The 25138-nt window shown below is 40.8% G+C and overlaps 1 protein-coding gene across 2 annotated transcripts; it reads left to right on the forward strand.

Annotated features, from left to right (window-relative positions):
- The first annotated feature begins 390 nt into the window (after positions 1 to 390).
- On the forward strand, positions 391 to 24540 carry LOC109624079 (mucin-2-like). 2 transcript variants are annotated; one of them, XM_069529258.1, is made up of 45 exons: positions 391 to 444; positions 946 to 1014; positions 5022 to 5277; positions 5351 to 5465; positions 5966 to 6056; positions 6151 to 6284; positions 6380 to 6596; positions 7508 to 7633; positions 7725 to 7839; positions 7924 to 8074; positions 8181 to 8294; positions 8390 to 8462; positions 8565 to 8702; positions 9211 to 9375; positions 9534 to 9628; positions 9720 to 9846; positions 9938 to 10193; positions 10331 to 10383; positions 10472 to 10575; positions 10725 to 10876; positions 10982 to 11120; positions 12045 to 12155; positions 12279 to 12458; positions 12798 to 13037; positions 13123 to 13279; positions 13520 to 13648; positions 13819 to 19776; positions 19897 to 20066; positions 20292 to 20466; positions 20559 to 20806; positions 20924 to 21107; positions 21198 to 21408; positions 21522 to 21697; positions 21837 to 21906; positions 22095 to 22195; positions 22288 to 22319; positions 22421 to 22598; positions 22706 to 22810; positions 22898 to 22938; positions 23070 to 23192; positions 23312 to 23410; positions 23589 to 23717; positions 23812 to 23851; positions 23934 to 24057; positions 24199 to 24540. In XM_069529258.1, exons 3-45 carry the CDS (start codon positions 5108 to 5110, stop codon positions 24407 to 24409), a joined length of 11727 nt encoding a protein of 3908 aa, XP_069385359.1. In that variant the 5' UTR covers positions 391 to 444; positions 946 to 1014; positions 5022 to 5107; the 3' UTR covers positions 24410 to 24540. The 2 variants fall into 2 exon arrangements, with proteins under 2 accessions (XP_069385359.1, XP_069385358.1); XM_069529257.1 differs by lacking the exons at positions 391 to 444; positions 946 to 1014 and adding an exon at positions 4820 to 4922.
- The last annotated feature ends 598 nt before the right edge of the window (positions 24541 to 25138 follow it).

The raw sequence follows: 25138 nt of genomic DNA on the forward strand, positions 1-25138 counted from the left end.
GTTTGGTTTTGATTAGTTATTTTAAGCTATAAAAATGTAGATAATATCATAGCTGACAGCTGAGATCGACTCATGATGGACAGAGTGTGCGTATCTGTGCAAGATGACAGAGTTCATCTCTATTATTTTAGATGATACTTTGGCTTCATTCGATTGATATGCATCACACTGCACATGAGACAAGTTAACATGTATACATACACTTAAAAAACGAAAACTCAAAATTGTTCACCTAAATTGGAGTTTTTAATAAAGTGAACAAAAACATTTATTGCTTTATAAAATCTCAAAGTATTTGATTCTTGTGTAAAGTTGGCCTCAATATAAGTTCGCTAAACAAATCAATTTGAGTTTGAATGTCAGAACGGGGTTTCCAAGCAGTTTAGCAGGGGTTTTCAACCACATGGTGTCTTACCTCCATTTTGAGTGAAGCCTGTCCTGAAGGTGAGTGTTTTGTTTGTTGTGAGAAATTCAGTCTTTGCATTAAGTAGACTACATTAAAACTGAATTAGAAAGATTACCTTGTAATGTTTAGGAGGTTAATATTATGTTTTGAGATTTAGCAAGACCAGCTGGATATGTGACCAGAATGATGAACTTTTTTAGGGTGTGTGTTTGACAGGTTATATGCATGATAACAGTTGATAAGAATATTTTTGTCACTGTCTTAGTCTGCGTGTCTCTGTCCACTGGTAATTCATAGTGTTTTGTTTGGATGCGCTCTTTATGCAGTCTTTCCCTGGGTGCAGCTGCATTAGTGCACATGAGACAGCTCGTTCACTTGTTTAAATTAAACAGCATTTGAACCATCACTTGACTCTTTACATCATACTGTGGAGGATTTGGACTGAAGTTGTGTTCTGGTTGACACACCAAGGTGAACTTTGGGATAAATACAGAGTCATTTCTCACATTAAACCTATTCCTCTCTTCTCCACTACATAGGCCTAATGGTTTCCAGTCTGCATCTCCTGTTGATCCAACACAGATGAAACCAAACCAGAGACAGACCAGGTATGTAGACCTTTTTATGTGTCCCCCAAACTGGGTGTCCATCGTCTTAGAGCATTCTTTCTTCCAGAGTGGGCTGTGACAATTATATATATTAGCTTGGCTTTGAGACTACGAGGTTTGGCCTTGAATTTATTTACACAACACTGCCTCTGTGTGGCTGACTGCAGACTGTACTTCCCACAGGACCCACGAGTGAATATCATGTCTTTCTTTTGTTCCTTTAAATACTTGAATTCACCGTTTATTAAATTAAGTGAAAATAAAGCTTCTTTTTTTAAAATCCCAGACTTGTTTAAACATTTTCCGTGAATAAAAGGAAAATGACAGAAAAACAAACACCAACAATCACAGGACAGCCACCACAACAACCTCCTGAATAGGAATAGTTACGAATACTGTTACAAAAACGTCATCAACAGGACCTCAGGTTACAATTACAGCCACAACAACCGGGGAGAAATCCACTGAACGTCCACAGCAGAGCCCAGAACTTCAGCAACAAGAGAAAAACCCATCACCACAAAAGCCCCTGAATCCACAGTCACAGAAAAGTAGAGCTCAACCACAAAATTAGCAAATTTTTGTTTGACTGAGGTGATGGCTGACATTAACAGATCCATAGTTTTCTCTTGCTCTGCAGTTTAATTTAACTACTTAACATTAGCTGCATAACTAATGAAAGGTTTTTCTTCAGCCAAACGCTCCTAAAAAGATTGTCAAAGTAATGTCAAAAGGTGTTGTGTTGTAACAGCACACACAGTCTGGTCTTTATATACTTGCATGCAAACAGCGGACACAACGCAAACACTGACACATTTGCTCGCTGAGCCTTGGCACAATAAAAAAGCAGCTGGCTCCTATGTACGTATCTACTACCACTACTACTTTTTTATTCATAATGAAACCTAGACTGGCATTCAGCAAAGAGCATGTTACGCCAAGGTCCAAAAGTTCCCTTATGAAACCACATATAGACACACACTCATATCATTCCCCTAAAGATGTCTATTTTTTCATGAATATCCACTAATTCTTTTTTGATAAATCAATGCTTAAAAATACCCAATCTAACAATGTTAATGTGGATCAACAAGAAAAATTAAATGGCTTCTTCCTTGAGTCATGTCCTAAATTTTAATAGATTTATGGATTTAAAGTTTGAATTTCATGATAAATCGTCTTGTTACCTCTTTCCTGATCACACATGTTCCTCTCCTGAAGACTGGTCTGGCCTTGTGGTCATAGAATCACATCAGAATATAATCTTATATTCTTGACATCTGATATTTGCTGTAACAGAACGTGAAAAACTTTCCTATAACCTAAGTTTTAAATTCACCTGTCAAGTTAGCCCACAGTTTTGTAAATGCTAGAAATGCTGCATACACCTTATATATATCAGACAAATAGATACATGGATGTATTCGATTTCTGGTATTTGAGACAGCTGTCTCACGTCTTCTGACAAAATTTCTTGTTTGAAATGTCATTTCTGTCAGTTTTTATTGGAAATGTGTTGGATGTTAAACAGTATTATAGAAGAATGCATTTCAGAATCTTGAATAGTTCAACTTCTAAGGTCATTTGGCGAGAGCACGTTCCTTCCTGTACCAGTGATGACATATGCTGCTGGTCAACAAATGACTTTCCTCATCATGCAGCTGTCCTCCTCGGGGAGCGGTCCACCACCTTGTTTGCGCTTGGAGGAGCTGCCACTGAATTCGAGAACATGCAAAAATACATTCGTATGTGTATCCAGGATATCACCACAGATAAGACAAATGAGTAAATAGTTTTAGTAAAAGATGACGGTCGGAATATGTGGGAAGTAAAAGATCAACTCACCAGCTGGAGCAATTATTGACTTCCTAAGCTGTAAAACGACTGAAGTTGTAGTTTTCTCTGCCTCTAGAATAGTTTTCACATGTTAAATTGGGGTTAAACACATGGTTCTTATGGGCACAACACAAACTAATTAACATGACTTTGTCTGCTACAATGACGGCATGTTAAAGTGAGACTGAAGGTATAAACCTGCAGTCGACATGTAGATCTCACAAACAGCGTCTTACCACATTCAAAACATATTTAGGTAATATTAAAGCGAAATACATATTTAACAAACACAAAACAAATATGCTCAACTTCATTCTCTAACATGTTGTTAAAGGTACAGTGTGTAGAATTTAGTGATATCGAGTGTCATGCTACAGTTGAACACCCCTCACCTCACCCTCCCCTTCCAAACATGAAAAAGATCCAGTGGTAGCTTCAGTTGTCATAAAAACTCAAAAGATGTTTAGTTTGTTCAGTCTGGACTAATGTAAAAAACATGGCGGCCTCCAAAGAGAGGACCCCCTCAGTGCAAATATAAAGTATTTAAATATAAAGGGCCTTTTCTGGGGTAAAAAAAAAATGCAATTTGTACAATTTAGATGAAACAAACTATTGAAAACATCATGAGGATTATTCTACAATAAATTTCTGCCAGTAGATCCCGTTTACCTAAATCTTACACACTGGAGCTTTAACCGATAACAGATTTAGGCCTCTATGTTGTTCTCACTCTGTATATGACTGTGTATATTCTGGACTAATTATTGTCTGCATTCATTTTGAATATGTACATATGTATATATATATATATATATATTTGAAGTAATGATAATTCATTAATAATTAAGTTAATATCATTCCTTTTTTTGCAGTGTTATAATGTCAAAGAGCAACTTCATTCAATTTTGTTAAATTCCAACATTCCCTCCCTTCTAGTGCCAATGTAAACTTTACGAGTTTACACTATAATAACTATAGTTACCACGAAAAACAAACATTCTCAAACAACATAAATGATTGTGTCATTAAGAATTAACACCATTTATGGCTCTATCAAATCGTGTTATGATAATAATAACTTTAACATTTTTATTTTCTCAATGAATGCATTTCCTTTCTTATGAAACGTCTTTTGATGCAAACTTTATTTGACAAGGCACTACAGGGACATGCGGTAAAGATTTTAACAAATACTTATTACAAGGAAACTTCCCCAGTTGAATTTTAGTATTCATTTTTTATTGAAGTATGCAATTAACATATGGTCTAATTTGTATACAATTTCAGAATAGGACATTGGATAAAGCCAGGTTCAAAATTCTTGTTACATTTTTTGACATGGTATAAGCAAAGTTTTTTACTTATAGGATATTTTATATTTCTTTTCATCACTTTATAAATTAGAAAATACTGTCAACAGCCATTCAAATCAAATTTCACCATCCTTTAGAAATAACACATTATATAAAATGATATATGAAAAAAAATTAATTAATTCAAATATAGCTAGGAATTAGTTATTGCCTCGATTAATTTATTTATTCTCACTAAAAAAGTTCTATTGCTGTAGTTTTATGTATTTTGATACTGTTTTGCATTGATATTGTTATCAGCGTTAAATAAGCTGAAACATCTGAAATGTGTCACATCATCACTTTAACAGCAGTTGCTCTTGTTATGACACTGAGTTATCAGATTTCACCCAAATGTATTATTACAGAACAAATACATTTTTTTATTGGTGCTCATCTCTAAATAAATACTGTTACATGTTTGGAGTGCAAACATGTTTGTTTAATTGAGAGATAAGGAAAAAGTAATGATTATATGGGACTTGTGAAAGGCGTTGGACTTCCATTCAGCACATGTTTGTCATGTATTGGTAATAAAACTAAGAAAGAGGGTGGGAGTAAAGAATTGTGCAATCTGAATATAAAGGGCTGCTGAGTGTCGCCTGACTGTTACCTGCTTCAGAGACAGAAAACCCACAGTCGCAACCATGAGGTGGAGCTGTGTGGGGCTGTGTTTCCTTACGCTGGCTGTTGTTTTTGTTGATGTGCAGGCCAGACAGGGTAAGACTGTTTTCAGGGCTGTGCGAATGGATTATTATACTTGAATAAGCTCATCTAGAACATTTAATAATTTCAACTATTTTGTGCACTTTTCCTCAGTTCTCAACCATGTCAGCAGCATCTGCAGCACGTGGGGCCGGGAGCACTTCAAGACATTTGACGGTGACGTGTTCCAGTTTCCTTCCATGTGTGAATACAATCTGGTCTCTGACTGCCACGAGTCCTACCAGGAGTTCTCAGTGCACATAAAGAGGAGGGAGGATGACGGAGACCCCACCATCAGTTACGTGGTGGTCACCATCAGTGACCTGTCATTCCATCTCAGCAAGACGCTGGTCACTGTGAACAATGAGCCGTAAGTAAAGAATCCATGAAGCCTCTGAAAGAAGCTGTACATCATAATAATAAAACACGTTCTCTTTTCCCAGTGTCAAGCTGCCATACTACAAGGCAGGGGTCCAAGTGGAAAAAAACTTTATTTACATCAAACTCCAGTCCAAAGTCGGCATCACGGTCATGTGGAACAGTGACGATGCAGTCATGGTAAAAAAAATTGATTGTTGCATCTTTAGAGCTCTGATGCTGTGATACATCAGATATAAGTACACCCACACAGGTACAACTTCAGGTCTCCTGTATAATTCATAAAAGACATCAAGGAGTGCATTTTAAACTCCTTTATTTAATTCAAGGAAGCCTATTGTGTACAGGAACATGCTTATCTTTTAATAACAGAACAAACCGACCTCATAAGGTTACAGTTATGTTAAATTAGCTCATCCTTTAGTTTTCTTCTTGTTTCTTCTTCTCATTCACACTCGTATCATATAAATCATACAAAATCACACCATTTATGTCACTTGATGAGGTCATTCAAATCTGCATTTGTTTTGTTTGTGTGTCTAATAGAGTATCAAAGTTATTTAAAATGGTTTAAGGCAACACTGCAACAATTTTACCTTTAAATAACAGAAATTATAATAGTGAGGATGATGCTGCTTTCATTCCCTTGTGAAAAAGCCTATCATAATGTTTTGCTACAGGTGGAACTGGATCGCGACTATGCTAATCAAACCTGTGGACTTTGTGGAGACTTCAACGGTGTTTCAGTCTACGATGAGTTCATTCACAATGGTATACATGCTGTTCACTTCATGTATGTACTCATTTCGTCAGTTGCCCGCCGAACCTTCTTGTATTTGACAAAATGTAACATAATTAAATTCAGGTCGCAAAATCAGCCCAATTGAGTTTGGCAACAAACAGAGAGTCCATAATCCAAACGAAGATTGCGAGGACCCGTTTGAAGAGGATTATGAATCACTGGACGCTGAGAATGTGCCGGATTCATGCAAGACGTTTGTGAGTTTATTATCCACTGCATTTTAGCAGTAGTTATATTAATATGCAGCATTTTCAACAGAGTATCTCTGGTTCTGTCATCTCTTCCCTTTCAGCAAACCACCTGTGACCAGATGTTGCGTTCAGAGTCCTGGAGCTCCTGCATCAAACTGATTGACCCTGAACCTTACATCCAGGCCTGTGTGCAGGACATGTGCGGCTGCACCAACAGAACAAAGGACTTCTGTGTCTGCAGCACATTGTCTGAGTTCTCTCGACAGTGTTCCCATGCAGGAGGGCAGCCTCCCACCTGGAGGACACCTCAGTTCTGTGGTAATGTTTGTTGTTCTCTCTTCTGTGTTTATATTTTGCTGTTTGGTCTGGAGAGAGTATAAGTACAGAAATCAGCTGTCAAACTCATTTAAATAGCTATTTGAAAGAAGGTACTGTGTAACTCTCTGAAAATGATTATATTTTCTATTTAAGGTGTAATCTATATTGTCCCTGAGGGGCAACTTGGTTTGCAAACAGTAGTTACACAATCCATACACATCATAATAGTACATGAAATACATTAATACATATACAGAACATGCAGCCATCATTGAAATAAGTTTTTTTTTAAGCAAGAGTCTTTTAGCCTTTTGTTAAAACATGTGTGTCTAATATCAGCAAGGCTGACAGCTTGTTTAAGTGAACAACAGCTGAGGGGACAAAAGATCTCAACTATCCGTTTGTCTGTCCCTCCTGATGGCAGAACTTGAAATTCTGCATGAATAGGGTGTCGAGGGTCTGCTAATATGACCTTTGCCCTCTGAGTGGCTCTAACTTGGAAAACATGGCTGAGATCATTCATGTTGGTGCTGCTCTAGTGTGAGAGGATTAGTTATAATCTATCATGTGAAAAAGATCAGAAAACACAAACACTTGAATCTAAATATTTTAATGTGATTTGATGTCATTTGTGACTAACATGGGGGAGGTGGGGTTTATGACTTATACTGCAGCCAGCCACCAGGGGGCGAAACTGATTATCTGGCCTCACTTTTTGGGGAGCTGTATTATTGTCCATTTTTATATATAGTCTATGATATACACTTATGTAACGTGTGATTAATTTAAATAAAACTTAATGAGTGCCAGTCAAATAATGCATAAAAAGCTACTTTTGTTACACTTTAGAGATGAATACAAGCGAGTCACTTCCTACCTCTGTTCATTTCAATTGTACCACGTCCTCACAGCAAAGCAGTGCCCCTTCAACATGGTTTATGAGGAGAGCGGTTCACCTTGTATGGACACTTGCTCACATCAGGACACAAGTTCACTGTGTGAGGACCACAAAATGGACGGCTGCTTCTGTCCTCCTGGTCAGTGCTCTTCACATGTGTCTTGCCACATATTATTAACAGTTCCACAGTTTCGCTTATACTTATCATTTGATAAAACCGTCTGCTTCAGGAACTGTGTTTGATGATATTTCCAAGAGAGGGTGTGTCATTCAATCTGCATGTCAGTGCAAACATGACAAGGTCTATAACTCCAGCCAGGTTTACCGACAGGACCGATCTGAGTGGTATGTTCTATTTCATGGTGTAAACATAATGAGTTATTTTGGGCCGTGTTTTTCGTTGGTTTTGAATCATTTGTGTTATTTCAGTACATGTTTGGAGGGTAGATGGGCCTGTAAGAGCCTCCAAACACCTGTTACATGTGCAGTCGAGGAGGGTTCACATGTCACCACCTTCGATGGGAAAACCTTCACCTTCCATGGAGATTGTTATTACGTCTTAGCCAAGGTGGACAGCAAGGTGACCGAGTTACTGCTCTGAACAACTAAATGGCACAAAAAACTAAATCACCTGCTGTAAAGTAATAACTAATAACAAGAATATGTTGTTTCGCTTTATGTTGTAGAACGACACAAGTCCAAAGTTTACCATCCTGGTCCAGCTGGTGCCTTGTGTAAACAAAGAGTTTGATACTTGTCTTAAAACCCTGAAAATCCTGCTGAACAATGACAGAAACAATGTGAGTTTAACTCTGTGGGCTCAGAAGACTATAGTCATTCATTAGTTCACACTGATATCTGCAACACTCAGCTGATTCAATCTGTTCTCATTCAGGTATTAACGTTCACTTCAGATGGAAAAGTGAAGCAGAACACACAGACCATCAGTTTACCATACCAGGCTCTAGGTGGGTCACACCATAATAAACTCTGAATACAACATTTTACTGTCTAATTTTATTTATGATGTAATTTAACACATTAATCATCTTCTGTTCCTTTATTCATAGGTGACATCAACATCTTCCATGCTTCTTCCTTTCACATTTTGCTCCAGACCAGTTTTGGGTTGCAGATTCAGATCCAGCATGTGCCCATCATGCAAGTCTATGTCAGTCTGGATCCAAGCTACAGAGGAAATACACGAGGTAAGTTTAACATTCCTCTTTACATGGCACATTTTCATCATCAAAACATATGAGAATACAATACATTTACAATGGATCATTAGTTATTACACACTATCATCTGATGAGTTGAGAGGATGACAGCAGTAATGTTAAATTATTAGGTATTTGGAACCTAATTTATCCTTTAAAGTTGCAAAGTGAATGAATTTAACTGACAGACTTAACTGAAAAAATGCCCAAAGCTAAAGTAGAATCAGTCTGTGAAAGCTCAGTCTTACACATGTGATAAAAAACACTCTTGTAGGAGTCTAAATGTGGTTTATTTGTAGCATACAATAATTAAATCTGTTCATATTATTCAACATAATAATATGATGATGATATTTCACATTTCAAATTATTTATTGTTTGGCGTCTAGGCTCCGACTTCATGTCTGAGTTGGCTGCTTGTAGTAGCTCACAGGCATTGCTCCATTAATGGTTCTAATCATTCTGTTTTGACTTCTAAAATATTTTGTGTCTTCAGGTTTATGTGGGAACTACAACATGGTCCTGTCTGACGATATGAAGACACCTCAGGGGATCGTGGAAGGAACAGCCGTCACTTTCAGTAACTCCTGGAAGGCCAACCTCATGTGTCAAGACAGAACGGAAAGACTTGACGACCCCTGTTCCCTCAGTGTAGAGAATGGTAAACAGTATTCTTTGTCACATGTGTTTTTTTAGATTGATTTGCAGCCTCCATCAAATGTTTTTTTGTCTGCGTATAAGTTATATTTCAGGCAACAAGAGAATTTTACACAGTTGTAGAAAATAAAAGTTAAAAGGTTGCTGTTTCTTCATTCTCAGAGCTGTACGCCAAACACTGGTGTGCCTTGCTGCTGAAACCAAACAGCACCTTTGCACAGTGTCGCTCAGCGGTGGATCCTGAGATGTACTACAAGGTACAGGACAAATCTTTCTATCAGCTTTAATTAAATGATATTACACTTTGATGTGACTGTAGTCCTTTTAAAAAATATTTCTCTTGTGCAGCGATGCACTTATGCAAGCTGTAACTGTGAGAAGAGTGAGGCCTGCTTGTGTGGTGTCTTCTCCTCTTACGCGCGGGCTTGTGCAGCAAAGGGAGTGTTCTTAACAGACTGGAGAGAGAACGTGTGTGGTAAGGATCTCTTTCTTAATGCTGAGGTGATGCATTCTGAATTCACAATATCCCTTTCCCAGTAACCATCCTCATGTTGTGCACAAAACAGACAAATACACAAGGAGCTGTGCGGCGTCTCAGACCTTCTCTTACAAACATCAGAGATGCCAGTTGACCTGCAGATCGCTGGGCTCAAATCAGCCAAGCTGCTCCTCTGACTTCCTGCCCGTGGATGGCTGCTCCTGTTCTGAGGGTCTCTACCTGAATGAAAAAGGCGTCTGCGTCCCCATGGCAAAGTGTCCCTGTTACTATGACGAAGCCTACATCAAGTCAGGGAAGTCCATCAGCATCAAGGACGAACACTGGTGAAAAAATTATTTTCATTTTGTTGACATTTGCCTTTATTATCTTAGGTGTTATTTATTGTTTATAATGTTTGTCCTGACTGAATAGTTTTTAAATACCCATGCATTCCATCTTTTATCTCTGGTGTCTTTTCTAGTGTTTGCACCAACGGGATGCTTCATTGTCGTTCTTGGAGAACCCGCTTATCATGTATGTCTTTTTTTTTTTCCTCCTCAACACACATTTGTGTAATAATGTGTTTAATGTGTAGACTGAATCGGTTCTCCCTCTGTCACAGCATGCCCTTTTCCAAAAGAGTTTTTCAACTGCTCCACACCGGGCACAGGAGAGATCGGAGTCCAGTGTGCTCGAACCTGTTTGAATCTGGACAACAATGATTGTGTGAGTGGTTTTTCTGCTGTATTGAATCTGACCTCTCAGTCTCAAATAAAAGATGTAACATTCATTTAAAGTACTTTACTTTGGATATGTAACACAGCGCTAGTGTCTATGGTCGTTTCCTGACAGTCGTGATGTTTCTTCCTTCCCAGGACTTCACAGACTGTGAATCTGGTTGCCGGTGTCCCAGTGGCCTCATTGACGATGGCAAAGGTTCCTGTGTGAGAGAAAACGAATGTCCATGTCAGCATGACGGGCATCTGTATGCCCCAGGAGCACAAATCCCTAACAAGTGTAACATGTGGTATGACCTTGTTTTTACTAGACATATTAACACATTTTGTGTTATTTGTCTTTTTAATTCACTTGATTGCCCTGTTTTGTATTTAACTATCTCTTATACATCTAGTACCTGCAAGAGCGGAAAGTGGGAGTGCACAGACAAAAAATGTCCAGGAACTTGTATTATCTATGGGAGTGGTCACCACTCTACATTTGATCAGCGGACATTTGCCTTTCAAGGACATTGTGCCTACATTGCTGTCACGGTAAATAAAGAATGTGAACATCATCAGAATGACATAATGTGATGGAAATCCCTGCCTTATTCACTCATTCACTTCTTTCTTTCCAGCGAGATCTCAGTACTTTAATACAAAATTACTACTAATAATGATATAACTATATTTATAGAGCACTTTTCGACACAAAGTACAAAGTGTTGCACAACAAGAAAACAAATGGTTGACATTCAAAGTACTGCACAATAGAAAACTATTGGTTAATACACAGCAGAAGGTAAATAAATAATAATGATAGAGATAAAAGAACATTCTAAGTAAATTCAGGAATATGCCATCTGAAATTTTTTTTGCTGAGAGTTAAAGAAAACAGCGTCTCAGACAACCTTAGGCGATTCATTCGAGACCCTGATGGCAAAACTCTACTCAGAAGAGACTGTTAAGACCTCACACATTTTTTTTGTCATTCACTTGTAAATTTCTACATCATACTAGAGATATCCAGATCAAAAGTACATGTAATGAACTATAAATATAAATAGCAAGTGATTTTGGACACAGCCAAGATGCTTAACTTATTCTATAATGTAGGCTCTTGTCCCAGAAATTCATTGATATGGCTTTGATACAATTTTCATGTCATTGATAAACTTTAACATCAGTTTTAAAAGTCAATATATGATGCTTAAAAAGATTTATAATATGTTTACCACCATTGATTTTAAGATATCTGCATGTCACAATAAGGAATATCAATGAAAACTGCAGATAACTACAGTATACAGCACAGTACACTCTCCTGGGGATCAAATTTACTTTTATCCTATTTACCTTTCCGTGGTTCTTTAACAATTTAAATGTATTCTAGAAAAGTATAAACTGACAGTGTGATTTGTTCAATGGTGTCTCTGTATGAAGCAAAAAATATGTCATGCATCTTTCTTTTTTAAGAGTAAATGCGGGAATAAAACAGCAGCAGACAACTTTAGAGTTACCACAGAAAATGTACCATGTGGATCTACAGGCACCACCTGCACCAAAACTGTCAGGATCCAACTTGGGGTAAGATCCCAAAACAGCACCATGTTTTCTGGCCTTGACATTTCATATTTAAAACATTTGTCAAATCAAATAGCAGTTTTTTGTGTGACAGTGAAAGCAACATAAATCTCTTTAACCCTACAGCGAATGGAAGTCAAACTATCAAAGGGTAAAAATGAAACGCTGGACCTGGGCAATGGCCCTTATATTCCGTTCAAAATAAGAAAGGTCGGCTTGTACCTGGTGGTTGAATCTGCCATTGGTGTGGCAGTGATGTGGGATCGCAAAACAACTGTTCGCATCCTCCTGGAAACACAGCACAGCGTGAGTCCCAGTAGTTGTTGTCGTGATGATGACTGAAATCTCTCATGGTAACAGATAAGAGCTGGAGTTTTCATATAGTGTACACTTTTTCTTCATCTGTAGTGAAGCTAAGTTTGTAGATCAACACCACTATGGGAAAATAATGATATTGCTATACACTACAAATGCTCTAAAGGTAGTTTAGGCATAATAATCTCATGATGCAATAAAGTATTATACTATAAAAATATATTTAAGCCCAGAAAAGGTTTGCTCCTTGTTAATGCTCGATATGAAGAACATTCATTTGTAATATCGTCGCCATGTAAAAGAAATCACTGACTCCTGTTGTTTGTGCAGGGAAACGTATGTGGCCTGTGCGGAAATTTTGACGGTGATGTCCAGAACGACTTCACGACCCAGGGTCAGCTGGAGGTCAGCAGTCCCACAGAATTTGCAAACAGCTGGAAAGTGTCCAGCAGCTGCCCTGATGCGGAAGCAAATGTTGACGCTTGCACAGCGACGCCCAATCGACATCACTGGGCAAAAGCGATGTGTAGCATTATAACCGGGCCAACATTCAAAGGCTGCCACAATAAGGTGATAAGAGTTGTTTCGAATTCATCATCACATAAAGTTCTGTCGTTGGAAATATTAAATGCATCAATTTTCAATTACTGAGCAGGTAGACCCCCTTCCATTTTATGAAAACTGCGTGAAAGACTCGTGTGCCTGTGACACTGGAGGAGATTGTGAGTGTTTCTGCACAGCAGTCGCAGCTTATGCTCAAGCTTGTAATGAGGCTGATGTCTGTGTTGCATGGAGAACTCCAGACATCTGTCGTAAGTAAACAACAATTTTACCCTTAAGTTATTAAACTGATGTTTTCAGCCTTTACTGGCCCATTGATCTCTTTTTAATTCCAAAGTTCTTAAGCCCCGGCTTTTAGACATTTAGAGATTTGTCATTTAGTTAAAACTAAACAGGTTCAGGTTTGAGTTCTTGTTAACCTCATGATACTTAATGTAGTAACACATCCTTTACTCCAAATACATGATGTAGCTTGCATCTTTTCTTCCTAGCTGTCTTTTGTGATTATTACAACAACCCAGATGACTGCAAGTGGCATTACAACCCTTGTCACACGCCTTGTTACAAGACCTGTCTGAATCCACAAGGAATTTGTAGTAACCCTATACCAAATCTGGAAGGTAAGCTGTTTTCTCACAGTGAACATACCTCTGATTAACATGGCTTACTTAATGTGACAAAATAACAATACAGCTTCAATTCATGGCTTCAGTCTTCATTATAAGAGCAACTTAAATACAAAGATTTTCCATTTATAATATTATGATATTTTATTTTGTGATTTTTACAGGCTGTTACCCTGTATGCCCAGAAGATAAGCCCATATATGATGAGCACAACCAGATTTGTGTGCAGGAATGTGAAGGTTGCTTTTACAATGGGACCAGATATGAAGAAAATGATGTTATTTACAATGTGACTGATAATGTGGGAATGTGCTACTATGCAATTTGCATCAATGCAACAGTGATATTTGGAAATGAAACCTGCGTCACTTCAACTGTCCCACCGTCAACTTCATCAACAACAATTTTCACCACTTCACCTACAACAACTCCAGGGCCAACTACTACCACAAAGTCCATGACCCCAACAACCAAACCTCCTACAACAACAACAACCCCAACAACCGAACCACCTACAACAACTCCAGGGCCAACTACAACCACAAAGTCTACGACCCCAACAACCGAACCACCTACTACAACCCCAGGGCCAACCACAACCACATCTGGCAGTACCCCATGTATAACAAAGTGTGAGTGGTCAGAATGGTACAATGTGCATGACCCAATAACAGACAAAAGTGACTGGGAAACATATGAGAATATCACAAATAGTGGAAAAGAAATTTGCAAAAGACCTGAAGAAATTGACTGTAGAGCAAAACTTTATCCTGACATTGACTTCGATGACTATCGGAATCAAACGGGCCAAGTTGTCACTTGTGATGTGGGAATTGGTTTAATATGCAAACAAGAGGAGCAGTTGAGACCTCCAAGAAAGTGTTTCGACTATGAGATCAGAGTATGTTGTGAAGTAATAATATGTGAACCAACAACTCCATCAACTACACTTTCAAGTACAAAAGAGACAACAACAATATCTACGACAGAACCTCCTACTACAACTACAACCACAAAGTCTACATCCCCAACAACCAAACCACCGACAACAACTCCAGGGCCAACTACTACCACAAAGTCCACATCCCCAACAACAGAACCACCTACTACAACTCCAGGGCCAACTACTACCACAAAGTCTACGACCCCAACAACCAAACCACCTACTCAAGAGCCAACTACTACCACAAAGTCTACGAGCCCATCAACCGAACCACCTACGACAACTCCAGGGCCAACTACAACCACAAAGTCTACGACCCCAACAACCGAACCACCTACGACAACTCCAGGGCCAACTACTACCACAAAGTCTACGACCCCAACAACCAAACCACCTACTCAAGGGCCAACTACTACCACAAAGTCTACGACCCCATCAACCGAACCACCTACAACAACTCCAGGGCCAAATACTATCACAAAGTCTACAACCCCAACAACCAAACCACCTACGACAACTCCAGGGCCAACAACTACTACAAAATCTACGACCCCATCAACCGAACCACCTACAACAACTCCAGGGCCAACTACTACCACAAAGTCCACATCCCCAACAACCGAACCACCTACTACAACTCCAGGGCCAACTACTACCACAAAGTCTACGACCCCATCAACCGAACCACCTACGACAACTCCAGGGCCAACTACAACCACAAAGACTACGACCCCATCAACCGAACCACCTACGACAACTCCAGGGCCAACTACAACCACAAAGTCTACGACCCCAACAACCGGACCACCTACAACAACCCCAGGGCCAACCACATCTGGCAGTACCCCATGTATAATAAAGTGTGAGTGGTCAGAATGGTACAATGTGCATGACCCAATAACAGACAAAAGTGACTGGGAAACATATGAGAATATCACGAATAGTGGAAAAGAAATTTGCAAAAGACCTGAAGAAATTGACTGTAGAGCAAAACATTATCCTGACATGGACTTCGATGACTATCGGAATCAAACGGGCCAAGTTGTCACTTGTGATGTGGGAATTGGTTTAATATGCAAACAAGAGGAGCAGTTGAGACCTCCAAGAAAGTGTTTCGACTATGAGATCAGAGTATGTTGTGAAGTAATAATATGTGAACCAACAACTCCATCAACTACACTTTCAAGTACAAAAGAGACAACAACAATATCTACAACAGAACCTCCCACTACAACTACAACCACAAAGTCTACATCCCCAACAACCAAACCACCTACGACAACTCCAGGGCCAACTACTACCACAAAGTCTACGTCCCCATCAACCAAACCACCTACGACAACTCCAGGGCCAAATAAAACCACAAAGTCTACGACCCCATCAACTGAACCACCTACGACAACTCCAGGGCCTACTACAACCACAAAGTCTACGACCCCAACAACCGAACCACCCACAACAACTCGAGGGCCAACTACTACCACAAAGTCCACGACCCCAACAACAAAACCACCTACGACAACTCCAGGGCCAACTACAACCACAAAGTCTACGACCCCAACAACCGAGCCACCTACGACAACTCCAGGGCCAACTACAACCACAAAGTCTACGACCCCAACAACCGAGCCACCTACGACAACTCCAGGGCCAACTACTACCACAAAGTCTACGACCCCATCAACCGAACCACCCACAACAACTCCAGGGCCAACTACTACCACAAAGTCTACAACCCCAACAACCAAACCACCTACAACAACTCCAGGGCCAACTACTACCACAAAGTCCACATCCCAAACAACCGAACCACCTACAACAACTCCAGGGCCAACTACTACCACAAAGTCCACATCCCCAACAATCGAACCACCTACAACAACTCCAGGGCCAACTGCTACCACAAAGTCTACGACCCCAATAACAGAACCACCTACAACAACTCCAGGGCCAACTGCTACCACAAAGTCTACGACCCCAATAACCGAACCACCTACGACAACTCCAGGGCCAACTACTACCACAAAGTCTACGACCCCATCAACCGAACCACCTACAACAACTCCAGGGCCAACTACAACCACAAAGACTACGACCCCATCAACCGAACCACCTACGACAACTCCAGGGCCAACTACAACCACAAAGTCTACGACCCCAACAACCGGACCACCTACAACAACCCCAGGGCCAACCACATCTGGCAGTACCCCATGTATAATAAAGTGTGAGTGGTCAGAATGGTACAATGTGCATGACCCAATAACAGACAAAAGTGACTGGGAAACATATGAGAATATCACGAATAGTGGAAAAGAAATTTGCAAAAGACCTGAAGAAATTGACTGTAGAGCAAAACTTTATCCTGACATTGACTTCGATGACTATCGGAATCAAACGGGCCAAGTTGTCACTTGTGATGTGGGAATTGGTTTAATATGCAAACAAGAGGAGCAGTTGAGACCTCCAAGAAAGTGTTTCGACTATGAGATCAGAGTATGTTGTGAAGTAATAATATGTGAACCAACAACTCCATCAACTACACTTTCAAGTACAAAAGAGACAACAACAATATCTACAACAGAACCTCCCACTACAACTACAACCACAAAGTCTACATCCCCAACAACCAAACCACCTACGACAACTCCAGGGCCAACTACTACCACAAAGTCTACATCCCCAACAACCAAACCACCTACGACAACTCCAGGGCCAACTACTACCACAAAGTCTACGACCCCATCAACTGAACCACCTACGACAACTCCAGGGCCTACTACAACCACAAAGTCTACGACCCCAACAACCAAACCACCCACAACAACTCGAGGGCCAACTACTACCACAAAGTCCACGACCCCAACAACAAAACCACCTACAACAACTCCAGGGCCAACTACTACCACAAAGTCTACGACCCCAACAACCAAACCACCTACAACAACTCCAGGGCCAACTACTACCACAAAGTCCACATCCCAAACAACCGAACCACCTACTACAACTCCAGGGCCAACTACTACCACAAAGTCCACATCCCCAAAAACCGAACCACCTACAACAACTCCAGGGCCAACTGCTACCTCAAAGTCTACAACCCCAATAACCGAACCACCTACGACAACTCCAGGGCCAACTACAACCACAAAGTCTACGACCCCAACAACCAAACCACCTACGACAACTCCAGGGCCAACTACAACCACAAAGTCCACATCCCCAACAACCGAACCACCTACTACAACTCCAGGGCCAACTACTACCACAAAGTCCACATCCCCAACAACTGAACCACCTACTACAACTCCAGGGCCAACTACTACCACAAAGTCCACATCCCCAACAACCGAACCACCTACTACAACTTCAGGGCCAACTACTTCCATAAAGTCCACGACCCCAACAACCAAACCACCTACAACAACCCCAGGGCCAACTGCTACCACAAAGTCTACGACCCCAACAACCGAACCACCTACGACAACTCCAGGGCCAACTACAACCACAAAGTCTACGACCCCATCAACCGAACCACCTACGACAACTCCAGGGCCAAATAAAACCACAAAGTCTACGACCCCATCAACCGAACCACCTACGACAACTCCAGGGCCAACTACAACCACAAAGTCTACGACCACAACAACCGAACCACCTACAACAACTCCAGGGCCAACAACTACCACAAAGTCTATGACCCCATCAACCGAACCACCTTCAACAACTCCAGGGCCAACTACTACCACAAAGTCCACGACCCCAACAACCGAACCACCCACCACAACTCCAGGGCCAACTACTACCACAAAGTCCACGACCCCAACAACCGAACCACCTACAACAACTCAAGGGCCAACAACTACCACACAGTCCAAGGCCCCATCAACTGAACCACCTACGACAACTCCAGGGCCAACTACAAAGTCTACGTCCCCATCAACCGAACCACCTACGACAACTCCAGGGCCAACTACTACCACAAAGTCTACGACCCCAACAACCAAACCACCCACCACAACTCCAGGGCCAACTACTACCACAAAGTCTACGACCCCAACAACCAAACCACCCACCACAACTCCAGGGCCAACTACTACCACAAAGTCCACAACCCCAACAACCGAACCACCTACAACAACTCAAGGGCCAACAACTACCACACAGTCCAAGGCCCCATCAACCGAACCACCTACGACAACTCCAGGGCCAACTACAAAGTCTACGTCCCCATCAACCGAACCACCTACGACAACTCCAGGGCCAACTACAACCACAAAGTCCACGACCCCATCAACCAAACCACCTACGACAACTCCAGGGCCAACTACAAAGTCTACGTCCCCATCAACCGAACCACCTACGACAACTCCAGGGCCAACTACAAAGTCTACGTCCCCATCAACCGAACCACCTACGACAACTCCAGGGCCAACTACAACCACAAAGTCCACGACCCCATCAACCAAACCACCTACGACAACTCCAGGGCCAACTACAAAGTCTACGTCCCCATCAACCGAACCACCTACGACAACTCCAGGGCCAACTACAAAGTCTACGTCCCCATCAACCGAACCACCTACGACAACTCCAGGGCCAACTACTACCACAAAGTCTACGACCCCAACAACCAAACCACCTACTCAAGGGCCAACTACAACCAAAGAGTCTACGACCCCAACAACCGAACCACCTACAACAACCCCAGGGCCAACTACAACCACAAAGTCCAAGGCCCCAACAACCGAACCACCTACGACAACTCCAGGGCCAACTACAACCACAAAGTCTATGACCCCAACAACCAAACCACCTACTCAAGGGCCAACTACAACCAAAGAGTCTACGACCCCAACAACCGAACCACCTACAACAACCCCAGGGCCAACTACAACCACAAAGTCTACGACCCCAACAACCGAACCACCTACAACAACCCCAGGGCCAACTACAACCCCAACAACCAAACCTCCTACTACAACTGTGGGCCCAATTACCACAACTTCGACAACTAATGACTCAGTGGTCACTGGTCCTCCGAAAACAACACCATCAACTGACCATGTTGTCGGTGAAAGTACAACTCTAACATCAGAAAGTACACAGACAAGAAGTACCACAGTAAGCGTGACCACACAATGCTTCTGCATAGTTAATGGAAAGCAATACAAGCCAGGTCAGTAAAGACATTTACTTTTCACAACTACATAAAATCCTTAAAATATTATGTAATTATGTTATGTATTTTAAAATGTTTCACTGTTGAACTGTTATTCATTTTTATTTTCACCATTAGGGGAGGTCATATTTGACAGGGAGCACCTTGGATCAGGTGTATGTCTCACAATGATATGTTCTGACATTTGCGAGATTCACAACAATACAGAAATGTGCACCACGCCTGTGCCTACACCTACACCTACAACAAAACCTCCTGTACCTACCTGTCCTGAATGGGATGTAGCAGTAAGAACTTTCTTATTTTAACTTAATATATACAGTGAATAATGTTATCAAAATGGTTTTGTATATTTTAAGTACATTTAATAACATGTAAGAACATTTTCACTGTAAAAGAAAAGAGGCTTTCTTCCATTTTTAGCATAATAACTCAAAATATCGCTGATTTTATTTGGTTCTCTCTCTCTCTCACTCTCTCTCTCTCTCTCTCTCTCTCTCTCTCTACCATAGCAAAATGAGACATTCTATTTCTGCAACTGCACCATGGCCAAATGCGTTGAGAACAATACAATTGTAATTGTTCCATATGAATGTCCACCCATCGAGCCTATCACTTGTACCAACGGAAAGAAACCAGTTCTTGTGTATGACGACTACCACTGCTGCCAACAATATGCTTGTGACTGTAAGCCATTCAGCGGTTTAAGGATGTATAACATGTTTCTTTACTCCGGTAAATGAGTTTTCGATTTTGAACTTTTTCTCGTTTGTCTTTAGGTGTATGTGAAGGCTGGGGAGATCCTCATTACATCACATTTGATGGATTGTTCTACAGTTACCAAGGAAACTGTACTTACATTTTGATGGAAGAGATTTTACCAAAACACAAGCTGAAGATTTATATTGACAATGTCTTTTGTGATCCAACTGAAGATGTTTCTTGTCCGCGATCATTGATTATATCATATGAATTGCAAGCTTTCACACTTATAAATCATAACCTTATGGGAGCAGCACAGTTGGAGGTAAATAAAAATGGCATTAAGGCATTTTATGTCATGTTCTGAATATCTCTCAATTGTCACTGAAATTTTAGTGTTGGTATTCTGTCATATCATTTCATATATTTATTTTCACTCTAGGCTCTGAAAGATGGAGTACGTCTGAAACTACCTTATTCACAACATGGCGTTAAGATTTTAAATTCTGGCCTCAACATGGTTTTGGAGATCCCTCGTTTAAAAGTGGTCATAACATTTGGAATAACTGGCTTTAGCGTTACCCTTCCATTTCAATACTTTGGCCAAAACACTCAGGGCCATTGTGGTAAGAGCTTCTCACTCTCCAGTTTTCATATTAGAAAATCTTTAGTATGAGGTCAGATTGTTGTTCTAACGTTTGTTACTCACTTGTCAGGAACATGCAACAACAACCAGGCCGATGACTGCAGGTTGCCTGGAGGCCAGCTGATTGAAAGTTGTGCAGTGATGGCCGACTTTTGGCTTGCAAAAGACATTTACCAACCGAGCTGTGAGGTACCATCTGTGGTGCCCACCAAAGTACCGCCACCTCCACCAACCTTAACTCCATGCAATCCGGACACAATGTGCAACCTGCTTACAAGCAGGTAGGCATTCTGTTATACACTGTCGTTCATAAACATTCTTGAACTTTGACATATTTCCATCAATATTCAAAAGAGTTTTGAGATTTGTGTTTTTGTTGGTTTTACTTTCACAGCATCTTTGCAGAGTGCCACCCAGTTGTTTCCCCTGAGAATTTCTACCGAGGTTGTGTTTTTGATAGCTGTCATGTTTCAAACCCAGCAGTGGAGTGCACAAGTTTGCAGACTTATGCTGCTGCCTGTGCCCAGGCTGGGGTTTGCCTTCACTGGAGGAATCACACCGAACTGTGTGGTATGTCATAATTTGATAGTGTTGGGGAATCACATTGGATTTGTTGTGTTCAACACACACTACTCTGTTAGGTATTTTATTAGTTGCCGTACATATGCATATACTAAAGAACCAATTGATTTATTTTCTTCACCAACAGCAAGTGACTGCCCATCAGACAAAGTTTACAAGCCATGTGGTCCTGCAGAACAGCCCACCTGTGAAGACAAGTAAGTTTTAACAACAAAGGTTTGTAGTCTTTTTATGGGTCACTCTGCACATTCCAGAGAGTGAGAGCCTAACGGGATATGGTGATCAATATTTGTTATTAACAACAGTAGAAGTATTAAACTCTGTTTAATTGATCTGAAGAGATTATGAAACTTAACTTATCTGTCGTCTTGATCAAATATAACAGTCCTAATGAAGTAATGATGAACTTCACTACCGAGGGCTGCTTTTGTCCAGATGGAATGAAACTCTTCAACAAAGAGTCTGGCGTGTGTGTTGATAAGTGTGGTAGGTGTAGTGATTATCTTCAAAGTCTTATTGATGAGCTGAATGTGTTGTTTCAATCATGAAGTCCTACAGGATTGCTTATTTTCCAACAGGATGTCTTGATCCTGAGGGTATTCCTCGTGAGGTGAGCCAAGTCTTCTGTTCAGGCTCAGCTAAAATCCAAACCTGTATTGTTTCCTTGGAAGACACAATTCAAATAATTGCTCTGCTCTTTCTTTCTTTCAGTTGAATGAGCAGTTTGAGTACAAATGCCAAAACTGCATCTGCGAGGAGTCCACTAAGACCGTGACCTGTAAACCCAAAGTTTGCCCAGAACCACCTGCAGCAAACTGTACTGGTCCAGGTTTCGTCCTTGTCAACCAAACAAATCCGTCCGACAGCTGCTGTTATAACTTTGTTTGCCGTAAGACAGTCAGCATCAGTGCACATTTGTCTTCCATGTTCTAAAATAATAAGGATTCTTCTGGATGGCTCTTTATCATTTACTATCATCATTTAACATCTCCACAGAATGTCAAAGCAGCACTTGCCCAGTTAATTACATGAAGTGTCCAGTTGGATATTTGCCAGTCGTCAGTGTCCCTGAGGGGAAATGCTGTTTAGAACATAAATGTGGTGAGCTCATAAATTCAGTTTGAATTTATATAAAAAATGACCATAGAGACATTTTTGTGTAATGTTTGTTGTCTTATTCTTTTCTAGAGCCTAAAAGAGTTTGTGTCCACAAAGAGACTGAGTACCAGGTAAACAAGAAATGGAAATAAGAGGATGATTTGTCCAATCATGTGTTAAAATATCACTTTTTTTGTCAAATGAATTCCACTGCACTTTGAATTCTGGATGGCCAAAAACACATTTCCTTTTTGTTTGCAAGCCTGGTTCTACAGTTCCCGTTCAGATTTGTCAAGACTGTACCTGTAGTAATACCGTGGACCCTGGTACTGGTCTTTTCAAAGTAATCTGTGAGATTCAGCAATGTCAAGAAAACTGTGACGCGGTAAGAGAAATATAACTGATTATTGTCCACATGAAAATGCTGCTTGTTCTGTTCATAGTGTTTCCTCAGAACTAGTGTACACTTCGAATTTGGGGACGTAACTCTCCTCTTTCTCTCAGGGATATGAATATGTGAAAACGGATCCAGCAAAATGTTGTGGAAAGTGTGTACAGACACATTGTATCCTCAGTCTGAACGATACCAGGCACCTGTTGATGGTAAGTGATGGACTGTGATTCATGAGTGTTGGAAGTATAATACCTTGAAGTACCTCAGTGTCTCAGAGAGAGTGTGTGTGTGTGTGTGTGTGTGTGTGTGTGTGTGTGTGTGTGTGTGTGTGTGTGTGTGTGTGTGTGTGTGTGTGTGTGTTTGTGTGTGTGTGTGTGCGCTCTCCAGCCAGGAGAAACCTGGTCACCACCTGAGGACAGGTGTGAGCATTACAACTGTATTAAGACCGGTGACACTTTATCAACGACCAGTGCACATATCGTGTGCCCGCCTTTCCAACAGAGCAACTGCCAACCTGTAAGTATCACTGTCATCTGGTGAATCTGGATCGACTGTGTCTGCGAAGGCGTAAACTAAAGCAAATGATAATGCTGTTTATTTTCCTCCTTAGGATACAATTCAGACTGCAGCCAATGGCTGTTGTAAAATTTGTAAGTTGGACAGTTTCCTCACTTTTAGGTATAAAGACTTTGTATGAGAACAGGCTAATTGTTTTGTGTATTTTCTGAAAAGGTGAGGAGAGGGAGAAAGCCTGCAAGTTAGTATCCATGAAAATCCAGGTTTTGCACAACGGCTGTCAGTCTTCTGAGAAGATAGATATGCCGTACTGTGAAGGATCCTGCAATACTTTCACCAAGTAAGTCTGAGGTTGTGGAAAGGTCATCAGTCTTGTGGACAGTCACAAACGCACATACATTTGTAAAGTTAAAAATGCATAGGTGCAGTTTTTGCAGATGTTTAATTCACTTACTTATCATCCTGCCTCTTGTTTCCTCAGGTACTCCCAGGTGGCAGCTGCTCTGCAGCAGTCCTGCTCCTGCTGTAAGGAGACTCGTGCCAGCAGACGCACTGTGGACTTGAAGTGCCTCAATGGAGACGTGGTTCCCTACACATACACATATGTGGAGCATTGTGGCTGTGGCCACACTGACTGCACTAGTCCTCCTGGAAAATCTGCACGCAGGAGGCGAAGCTTCCCATTTGTGTAGTAAAAAATCATCACTTTAACAGATGTGGGATGTAAAGATTACTCCCATATAGTTCTACCAATCATTACACTTCTTACAAAACAATTGTCATTGTCATGCAAGTGTTTATCAATTAAAAGGTTGCAACTCTGTTCAGTCTCATACTTTGTTTGTGCCAACCCGGCTGGTGCTGCCATGAATAACATTACAGTTTATTGTTGCTGGACTAACTTTCAGCTTTGATATGAAACAATGTTGTTATAACATAAATAAAGCAGCACTCTAATTTGAGAGGTTTGAGGGATGTTTACCTGCTTGTGTTGTAACAGACAGAAGGAGACAGGAGAGCACAAAGACTAAATACACAGGGGTGGTAGGAATAATTAAACACAAGTTCAAAGTCACTGTGTTGTTACGTCCATCACATTCTGAATGTGATAAATATTATTTACATATTGTAGTATTTATTTATTTTTGCCAGGATCAGTTTTTAAGTTTTCTTTTACAGTCTCTTACTGATTGTGGCAACAAGAGGCTGAAGTGCACCTCTACCCGAGTCTGAATGGAACTTTAAGCATTCATGTTTCTGTCTAGTTCATTCTGGCCATACACCCTAAAAGAAAGATACATAGTGGGGTTATATCTTTACATTGGTCTGTCTGATTATCACCAAACTTGAGCATTTCGTTTTGCCATGATGCCCCTACAAAATGTATGCATGTGCCACTAGGTGGCGCTTTTTGCACAAAC

The sequence above is a fragment of the Paralichthys olivaceus genome, chromosome 7, assembly GCF_024713975.1.
Source record: "Paralichthys olivaceus isolate ysfri-2021 chromosome 7, ASM2471397v2, whole genome shotgun sequence".
Taxonomy (NCBI): Eukaryota; Metazoa; Chordata; class Actinopteri; order Pleuronectiformes; family Paralichthyidae; genus Paralichthys; species Paralichthys olivaceus.